Source organism: Impatiens glandulifera, chromosome 8 (assembly GCF_907164915.1).
Source record: "Impatiens glandulifera chromosome 8, dImpGla2.1, whole genome shotgun sequence".
Classification (NCBI taxonomy): Eukaryota; Viridiplantae; Streptophyta; class Magnoliopsida; order Ericales; family Balsaminaceae; genus Impatiens; species Impatiens glandulifera.
The window spans coordinates 23,222,054-23,233,335 of record NC_061869.1 but is presented as its reverse complement, the minus strand read 5'-3'; the positions used below and the strand labels follow the sequence as shown (position 1 = coordinate 23,233,335).

Genomic DNA, 11,282 nt, shown 5'->3' with positions numbered 1-11,282 from the left:
TTTTTTTCAATAAATTCACTTTTTTTAGGGTGTAGAAGCAAAGTAATCAGAAAAAAAATACAAAGTTTTTAATTATAAATAGTTAACCAAAATAAGTTTTCAAAAAGTTAATTGTTAGTTAAAAATCTAAAAATAAATAAATAAAAATTGTGATAAAGTTTTTTTATAAAAAAAATAATATTAAAAAACGTTTAATGTTCAAATGTAATGGAAACAATAAAATTTAGGGTGAAAATATTATAAGTATATTCATAATTATTTTTAAAATATAAAATATAAATTAATGATATATATAATAAAATAAGTAAAAATAAATTATTATTATTATTATTTTATTAACTAAATAATTTATATTTTAATATAAAAAATAGCAATCATTATTTATTTATTATTTAAATATCTTTACTTAATTAAAATTACTTCCCCAAATAAAAATAAGTGACGTAATTTAAGAGATTTGGGGAGAAAATTTGGGAAAGAGAATTTTACCAAATAAATAATAGGGACGGTCATTCCCTCCCCAAATTTCATCCTCAATTACTCCTTTTATATTTATATATATATATATATAAAAGTTAACCCTTTATTAAAATTAAAATTAAGATAACATAAATAAATATCAATTTTAAGATTTTCCAAAACAGGTGATTTGTATTATACGGCTCTTTTTCAACATGCAAAGTAATCACAAGTTAACCAATTATAATAGTTTTTAATGGGTTAATCTTTTATGATTTGAAAAAGTTAATTGTTAGTTACAAACCTAAAAATAAATACATAATTTTCTGATGACCGTTTTTTTATTAAAAAACGTTTAGTAAGTGTATTGAGTGAGGGTTTTAAATTCTTTTTAGATCTATAACTTTTTCTATATAAATACCTATTTCCAGCTCTCTCTAATTAACCTGGCTTTCTCTTTCTCTCTCTCCATCTCTCTAACCTAGCTCTATCATTCTCTCCCTCTCTCTCTTGATAATGGGTATTACGAAGATCTTGTTGATAATAACAACAATTGTTGGTTTGATCATCTCTAATGATACTGTTAGGGCTGAAAGTCCTTATAGATTTTTCACTTGGAACATCACTTATGGAAATATCAACCCTTTGGGCATTACTCAACAAGTATATATTTTCTCTCTCTTCTTCTAAATATATATGAATTTAATCTAAAATAATGATCTTTTGATTCATGGTTGTTATTTTAGGGAATTCTGATAAATGGGAAATTTCCTGGTCCTGATATATATTCAGTAACCAATGACAATATCATCGTTAACGTCTTCAATAATCTGCCGGAACCGTTTCTCATATCTTGGTCAGTTTTCTCTCTCTAAACGTATGAATTAGGGTTTTTTATGTTGTAATTTTCTTATTTGTAACGCTATTTTCCATTTTTTTGTATATATTTCTCTTTTTAAAGTTAAATAAGAGGGATTGATCTACAAGCAAAGGAAAGTATATGATGTTACTCATGTTTCTATCTCTCTTTGCATGTTAATAGTATTCTTAATTAAATTAAAGTGATTTATTGAATGAATTCTTAATTATTGTTTGAATATAAATGACCTAGATAATTTCGAACTTAATTAGTCATATGCTAATTCCAATAAATATTTGAATTTGAATTTGAATTTAAATAATAACAGATATCCATGATTTTAGCTTTCATTTTTAATATGAATCTTTAATTATTTAGATTTAATTCAAATAATTAAATATTTACATTATTTATTCCTTAAACAAACTAAAATTAATATAATTTTAATAGTTAATTATAATTTTTTATTAAATAAAATTTTAGTTTTTTTTTCTTTTATACCTACTTAATGCATTTCAAACCTTTTTTTCAAATATATATATTGAATGGAAATTGGAAGGACAACAAATAATGAGACATTCATTAGGATTGTGGACTTACAATTTCCTAGACCTTTTGGATCATGACTAGGAAGGATTTAAAGAGTTTTCTTGTTTTTCTATAGTAAAACTAGACATCTAATTATTAATGTTAATCAATATGGTTAAAAGTTTTATATTTTCAAAAAATATAAATATAATACATTCTTTTCAAATAAATCCAAATCAAAATACTGCATTAGAAAATAGTTGGTTTGAGATTTTAGCTATATTTGCTCGTTATTTAATTTAAATGAATTTTTTTTACTCTTTCTGACAAAATTGCAGGATAATTAGGTTTTATTTTGAGATTTCAAGTTTGTAACTTTAGTAATTTAATATTTAGATTTTTTATTTTTTTTAAAATAACTATTTTATAGGAATTGATTATACTATTTAATATTTAAATTATTATTGGATGGTATAGATTTTTAAGTGTAATATTGTATTGTTTATAAGTGATAGAAATATTGTTGTTAGAAGAAATAACATCAAACTAAGGAATGTACATACAATTAAATTTCTATGCATGAATTTTTTGTAACGGTTGGGTTTTTCAAGGTAAATATTACTTTTCATCATGTTAGATTAAATCACACGATATTTATTATATAAAAGATATTAATAATTTAATATATACCATCAAAACCTTAAGAAGTGGACACTTTGTAAAAGAAATAGCTGTTTTTTGAAAAGATTTGTAACGTCTCTAGTTTTTTACATATTATTATTACCTTTATATATCTGATGTTCTTTCCCTTTACACAACCTTTGTACCCATTTTACACTCAATTCATTTGTAGAGTGTTAAACACTCTATAAACTAAATTATTTATCTATTAACCCATAAAACATGAAATGTATACAGTAAGATTTCTACAAAAATTGCCTAATTCCAACGGAAATTTTGAAGGTGGAAATGCGTTAGTTTTTTGCTTAAAATAAATATTTATAAAATATTTTTGTAGTATCTAATTCGAATATTAATTTAGATTGAATATTTCAACCATGCATACTATACAATTTGAGCATGATACTTGCTATGTTTGAGTGTATATCTTGACATTTTTTAATGTGTAATTTATGATAATTGTCATGATAACTTATACATATTGGTTTTTTTTTTTTTTTAACTTTACAACCTTTGCATTAATAACTTTGGTTTAGTTTATGATACAATTTAATTAATTAAACAATTGAGTTTAATGACTAGGAATGGTATTCAACAAAGAAAAAATTCATTTGAAGATGGAGTATATGGAACCACATGCCCAATTCCACCAGGCAAGAACTTCACCTACATTATGCAAGTAAAAGATCAAATTGGCTCTTTTTTCTACTTTCCATCTCTGGCCTTCCATAGGGCGGCTGGAGCCTTCGGCGGCTTTCGTATCCTCAGCCGCCCTCAAATCCCGGTTCCTTTCCCTGAACCCGCCGGCGATTTTACAGTCCTGATCGGAGATTGGTACAAAACAACTCACTCGGTAAAAAAAATATAACCCTATCTTTTTTTTAATATGTTGAATTTGTTTAACTATTTAAAGTTCATAATATATTATACAGAAACTAAAGGCAATTTTAGATGGAGGTCACAAGATTGGATTTCCTGATGGAATCTTAATCAATGGAAAGGGACCTAACAAGGAATCTTTTACATTTGCAAGAGGTTAATTAAATTAATTTAATTTGTACAAAATAAATATATATATATATGTATACTTAATGTTTTTAAAATTGCTATGAATAGGAAAGACTTATAGAATGAGGATTTCCAACGTTGGACTACAAAATACATTGAATTTTCAAATTCAAGGCCATGTCATGAAGCTTGTTGAGGTTGAAGGGACGCACACGATGCAAAACACATACTCATCCCTCGATATCCATGTGGGCCAAACGTATTCTATCCTCGTGACAGCTGATCAGCCTCCGAAAGACTACTACATCTCGATCTCAACTCGATTCACCAACAAGACTCTCAAAACCATCGCTGTGATTCACTACGAGAACTCCAGTAATTCATTGTCTGGGATATTCACAAAAGCTCCCACTACGGTTAATTGGTCAATGGATCAAGCACGTTCCATTAGGTATTTATTTTTCATTGAACACGATGAACAAAAGAATTTATTCGTATTGATTGACCATCTATTTGTGTGTGTTGAACATTTAGGACTAATCTTACCGCTAGTGGACCTAGGCCTAATCCACAAGGCTCATACCCTTATGGTTCTATCAATGTTACGAGGACCATCATGTTAGTTAGTTCGTCGGCACAAGTTCATGGCAAACAAAGATATGGGGTTAATAGTGTGTCTTTCGTTAACGCTGATACACCACTCAAGCTAGCGGACTATTTTCATATTAAAGGAGTTTTTCGCGTTGGAAGCATACCCGACGAGCCATCACACAAAACCATGTCTCTTGAAACATCGGTCATGGGGGCCGACTATAGATCTTTTGTTGAGGTTGTGTTCCAGAATGAAGAGAACATTCTCCAAAGTTGGCATCTTGATGGATACAACTTTTTTGTTGTTGGGTAAGAAACCTTTTTTATAGGGTATCTTGTAAGCATAGCTAACATTATTCTTTTCGCAGAATGGATGAAGGCAAATGGAGTCAAGCTAGCCGAAGTCAGTACAATCTTAAAGATGCGATCTGGCGTTGCACAACACAGGTAAGAAGGGTGACATTATAATATTGCAAGTTCTCAAATTTAATGCTCGAAAAAGAAATGAAAAGCGATATTATTGTTTCAATATTCTAGGTTTATCCCAAGTCATGGACCGCGGTTTACATAGCACTCGACAACGTGGGAATGTGGAACATGAGGAGCGAGTTTTGGGCACGTCAATACCTCGGGGAACAGTTTTATTTACGTGTTTACACAACCAGCACATCGACTAGGGATGAATACAGGATTCCAAAGAATGCCCTTCTATGTGGTAAAGCAGAAGGAAGTGAAATATGAAATAAAACATGCTTGAAAAAAAAGGAGCTATAGTTTCCTTTTATACTGAATTGTTAATTTCTTCTAATGTTCTCTAATACTGAAAGTCTGAAACCACAAATATTTTATTAATATATAATGTTCTCTAATGCTGAAACCACAAATATTTTATTAAATATAATTGAGCATTACATATTTTAGCTTCATTTGAAAACAAACTCTGGATAAAAATTTATCATGCATGTGTATTTAGATAGGATTCGTATACAAACAATATATCTTAAAAAATTTATAGCATGCTCTGGATTTGAATACTTTAAATAAAAACATTGATAATAGAATTACGCATAGGCTAAATATTTTGAACGACAAGTCTCTTTAATAAATATCGCCCAAATAATCCATATGTAAACTAGCCAATTTACACCTTGGCTCATGAGGGTGTCTAAGTTTAATACACAGCTGAGAGTCTTGAGCTATGAACCATTATTGATCCAACATCAGTATTGGTTTTCAACAACTCATGCTACATTTTCTTTTCTTTTAATAAATGGTCCGAGTTCTCGAAATGAATTCCTAAAAAATCCTAGTTATGGATGAGATGCTACCGAAGTTGAAATGTAATTCTCCAAAAGCTAACTAACCAATGGAGGCTCTAGAGAGGCGGAAGTGGAGATACATCAATCACCCTATTAGCCGTGTCGATGACCTAGTGGCCACTTCCACTAAATCTTCAATCCTCGAGCAAGCAAGAAAGAACGAGGAAGATGACAATCTTCACGCGGAGAGCAGAAATTGAGGAATTTGTTCAAAAAAAACTTGAAAATTAGACATATAAGAATGAGACATAACATAATAGTATCTAGAAAATTATTTAAAATAAATAAAATAAACGGAAAGATAAAACGAACTAAGATGGTTTAGAAAATAAATAAAATAATTTAAAGCATATAAAAATGATAACCTTAATTAAACTATTAAGCATATAAAAAACACAATATATGCCTATTCCAATAAAGCTCAATACAATTAAACATATATAAGCTTGTATGTTAAAAAAAAAAAAAAAAAAAAAAAAAAGCACGTGGAGAGAGAGAGAGATAAGATTTAATAATGTTTGGATAAAGCTATAATATTAATTTTTAAATATAAATAAACGAGATGCCACGCCATATCGGCGTCAGAATCGCATATTTCCCGCCGGCGACAAACTGCCGCGTCATCGCTGGCAAACCTGTTTGATCCTAAATTATTCTCTTCCACGTGTTTGTCCACGTCCTTAGACTTTGTTTAATTCTTTTGGTAACAATTTAATTTATTTGAGACTTTATTATATTTCAATTTCATTATTGTTTAACAAAATATTTCTTAACTTTAGTTTTTAATTCGGGTCATATTTTGTTTGTTGAGAAAATTATGGGCTCAAGACAAATATTTATGGATAAAACATGTTAGGTGTTGAAAGTTTGAAACCAACAAATTTGTTTAATAAACACTAATGCAACCTGGTCCCCAATTTTTCAAGACCCCTCATTTTTAGTAATATTATTAATTATATATTAAATATCATAAATTATTTATTTATATTATAATATAATATTCTTTTTTATTTATTTTCGTATAATATGTTAATTTTCTCCCTCCATATTATAAATAATAATATATTATTTTTCTCTCTATATATTATATAATAATATATTCCTTATTTCTCTCCATATTATATATAATATATATTACATTATTTTTTTCTCTATCTATATAGCAATTCATAAGCGTTATATTATTTTTTTTTAATATTTTTTATCCTTAATATTAAACTTATTTTCTATCTATTCCTATTTTAAACTTTTATATCACTATTTTTTATATTATCTTCAAATTTATAAAGAAAAATTGTAAAAATCTTATTTGAGGTTACATGTTAATACCCTTAAATTTACTTACATCACTTTGGGATCGATTTAAGCAATTTGAACTATAAAAAGAAATCTTTAAATTTTTATTCAATGAAAAATAAAAAATATTAGTGAAGATCCATTGTTGAAAAATTGTATTAAATTAGAAAGAAAAAAAATTGAAACACAACCAACAAATGAACATTAATGGTGATGCATTATTTAAAGTGCTTAATAATTTGAAGACAATGCTACCCGGAGAGAAAAATAAAAAATTGACATCCTTCATGATATAATTGGAAAAAAAAATTAGAATTTTGTCTTAAAATTTTAAAAATTTTAAAAATATTATGATATATTTTTTTATTTATAATTTATTATATTAATATTTTTAATATATATTTTGAAATGTTTTTTATGGGAAATTTGAGGAAATGACCCCAAAAAGGGGGCTAATTATGTTTGGTGCGGGGCTATAATTTTTATAGCGCTGGTGACCCCCAAACTTTTTAATGACCATTATACTCATGCGTCACGCACCCTCCAGATGCGTGACGCACTCCAAACCCTATAAAGTCTTAATTTTTTTTCATTTTCGATTCATTTTCTCTCTCATCCATGTCTTCTCCGCCGTGAACCCTACTGGTGGCGGAGAAGACTTTCTCTTCTTTTTCATCGCCGAATAACCAATCGAAGAGGCACCGTCGACCATTCCACTATATTCAATGGCCTAGAGCTGCGAATAACTTTCAACGGCGAACTGCGGTTCGCCGCGGCTCCAACGACGAACGACGACGACCGAAGCAAAAATTTTCACTATATTCGTTTATATTTTGTTTACATATGATTGTTTGTGTTGATTTCCTATACATATTATTGTTTGTGTTGATTTCCTTTACAGAACGTCATTGATTTGTCCTGATTCGTTGAATGCAGGTTGGTTGGTTGGATGCGTCACGTAGGATGCGTCAAGTAGGATGCGTCACGCAGGTGCGTCACATAGGATGCGTCAAGTAGGATGCGTCTCATTTGGTTAGCACATTCTCTGCCTAACGCTTCTTCTGGTTCCTTGTTTTATCGTAGACGTGAGAAATATATACCAACTTATTTAGGTTTCCGGAGGAAGGATCACTAGAATCAGTTATTATAGATAGTTATTGATTTATATCTAGGGTTTGAACATAGTGCCGATTTTCCAGCAAGCACACTCCCGTGGACGTGTAGTATCATATAGCTGTGGAATCTCTATATATGGTTTGGAACCTATTGCGCCCCATTTTTTTGTAACTATTGCTGTATCATTTTGAAAGTTATTTTGGCATGTTATTGTACCCTAAATAACTCATCTTGTGTTTTATAATTTGTTGCATCTTTTCAGTTATGTTCTGGATCTTCCTTTTGTTACCTTTTTGAGCATTATGCGGAAATTTGTTATTAGTCTTAGTTTCGAAAACCATTGCTAGTCGACTTCATACTGTTTTATTTTGAGATCTTCTGGTGGTGTAATCTTCGTTGAAAGCAGTATTTTAAAAGCATATTGCAGTTAATCAGCTTCTAGATTAGTGGTGGTTATTAGTAGAATGAAACTTGGAAGGAAACTTTTCAACTGAAGAGGCTACTGTTGTTATTAATATAGCTTCAAAATGTTTGCAGTATGAACCAAGAGAACACAAGAGACCTGGTTGCTACCCTTGCCCCATTGCAGAATAAACCTGATGTGAGTCCATTGTCTTTCTTTCACTCTAGTTTATTTTTTGTAGCAATTAATACAATTATATCAATTCCTCCTCCATTCCATTAATACAATTATATCGATTCCAATTCTACAGTAGTTGGAACTAAGGTCTTCAAAGAATAATTCTTGACTGTTTTGGTGCAAACACAAGCGCTTATTTGTTTATTTGATTTGTTCCAGCTTTCTTTTCAAGAATGGACAAACAGATGAAAGACACGCTGGATGCAAGGAAGCGTGGTGACTTGGCATTCCGTGATAAGGATTTTAGAACTGCTATAGATTGTTATTCTCAGGTATATAAAAATAAAACATTTTGGTATATAATATATGTATGTTTGGTTGTTTATAATTTGATTATGGTTATAAAAATGTTGCAGTTCATAGATGTGGGAACGATGATTTCCCCAACTGTATATGGAAGACGAAGTCTATGTTATCTTATGTGCGAGCAACCTGATGCAGCTCTCCGAGATGCCATGCAAGCTCAGTGTGTCCTCCCCGATTGGTCGACTGCTTTTTACATGCAGGCGGTTTCCCTTGCGAAGCTGGACATGCACAAAGATGCAGCCGATATGCTTAACGAAGCTGCTGCCCTAGAAGATAAGAAGCACAAAGGAGGAGGAACTGGCAGATGGCATTTTTTCTATTTTATTTGATTCCTCTTCTTGTTAATTTTATTGTTGTTGTTGGCTTTGACAGAACAATTGTTGTGTTTATATATATATATATATATATATATATATATATATATATATATATATATATATATATATATATATATATATATATATATATATATATATATATATATATATGCAAATGTATTGTTTTAGGGTGACATGCAATTCTTACAGAAAAATCATAGAAAGAGAATTAGGAAACATAAAGTTCATCTTTGCCATCAATAAAGAGGCTCATGAACTCTTCACCATCAAAAGTTTCTTTCTCTATGAGAAGTTGAGCAAGCTTATGGAGAATGTCAATTTGGCTTGTGATTATTTGTGTTGCTCTCGAGTATGCTTTATCCACCAGCTCCCTCCTGCATCCACAACATCTGCTGTCGCCATCGAGTAATCTTTCTGTGAAGACATCTGCAATCACAAACACAACACAACACAGACTAACTCTGTTACTACACATAACATTTTCATCAAATCAATGGATTTCGAATTTTTGATCAACACCTGTTGACCAAGAAGGGATTTCCACCGCCTCCACCAATGGCAATCTGGCCGATCTTCTTACTGAACCCAAACCGCTCCACCATCTGTCTAGCCACTCGCGATACTTACATAAAGTCATTTGATGCTCCTGTTGTTACGTTGTCTGGGGTGCGTTACGCAACTGCGTTACGCACCCAGATTTCGCCGCAACGGTGACATTCACCTACTCAATTCCTAATCACTAAACCCTAACAAACAATGCGTCGAAAGAGAGAAATAAAGGAAGGAGGAAGAATACAGTTTACAGATTATGAATATATAATGAATCTGAAATGCAAAAAGCTACAAAATGATCCATTTGTGGTAACCTGTAATCTGTAATCTGAAGGATAGCAGCGAACATCTCCTTCGTTGGGATTCCGCCGTCTTCGTCGGGGTCTTCGTCGGGGATCGTCGTCGGGGGTGGTCTTTTTAGAGAGAAGGAGGAGAATGAGAAGTGAAGAAAGAGAAAAGAAAGAAAGAAATGGGAAGAACTGGATTTTTTTTATTATATAGTAAGGGCATTGTGGACTTTTCACAATGCCCTCGGGTGCGTCACGCAACCGGAGGGTGCGTGACGCAATAGGGGTATTTTCGGCAGAAAATTTTTTGGGGGTCACCAGCGCTATAAAAATTATCCCCCGCACCAAACATAATTAACCCCCTTTTTGGGGTCATTTCCTCAAATTTCCCGTTTTTTATACTAGTTAATTTTGATATATATTAAATATGCTTTTGATAAAATATATAATTATTATATTTATTTTAATTTTGTGGGTTATCAAATTTGAATTTGCATTTAGCCTTCTCAATTATAGGACTGGCCTTAACAGGTAAGTTAAATATATTTGTAAGAATGTTTAGTTCAAATTTGTAAGAATGTTTAGTTCAAATTAAAAATTGCACACGAAAACATTATAAAATAACATAAAAAAGGTTAAATAACTAAATAAAATTTGGTTTTAAATTGTATGTCTCAATCTAACAATATTGAACAATCATGCAACTTTTTTAGAATAATTTTAAATATAAAACTCATTTAAATTTAATAACAACAACGATCAAATAAAATAAATTGTACGAATCAAGTAAATTGTGTCGAAAAATCTTTACCAAATATATACAAATAAGTAATAGTAAAAATTATTATTGCGCAATAGTTCAATAAATAATGATGAAAAATGTATAACAATGCGCGAACAGAAAATAATATAAAATTCATACAAATATATATTACATTATATAACAAATGAATATTAATGGTCATACATTATTTAAAGAATTTAATAATTTGAAAACAATGCAGAAGTAAAAAATTGACATCCTTAATGATATCAATTGAAAAAAAAAATTGTCTCAAAATTTGAAAATTATTATGATATAATTTTTTAATTTATAATTTATTATATTAATATTTTTAATATATATTTTGAAATATTTTTTATACTAGTTAATATTGTTATATATTTAATATGCTTTTGATAAAAATATATAATTATTATATTTATTTTAATTTTCTGGGCCATAAAATTTGCATTTTGACTTCTCAACTCTTGGGGTCAGCCCCTAACTGGTAGGGATGACAATGGGGCGGTTCGGGGCGG

The 11,282-nt window shown here is 30.0% G+C and overlaps 1 protein-coding gene and 1 pseudogene across 1 annotated transcript; both read left to right on the top strand.

Moving 5' to 3' along the window:
* Positions 1–975: 975 nt before the first annotated feature.
* Positions 976–4,890, top strand: LOC124913193 (L-ascorbate oxidase homolog). Its single transcript, XM_047453797.1, has 8 exons — positions 976–1,122; positions 1,206–1,315; positions 3,110–3,380; positions 3,460–3,562; positions 3,644–3,986; positions 4,070–4,435; positions 4,495–4,573; positions 4,664–4,890. Exons 1-8 carry the CDS (start codon positions 976–978, stop codon positions 4,865–4,867), a joined length of 1,623 nt encoding a protein of 540 aa, XP_047309753.1. The 3' UTR covers positions 4,868–4,890.
* Positions 4,891–8,395: 3,505 nt separating this feature from the next.
* Positions 8,396–9,132, top strand: LOC124913192 (annotated as a pseudogene).
* Positions 9,133–11,282: the final 2,150 nt, after the last annotated feature.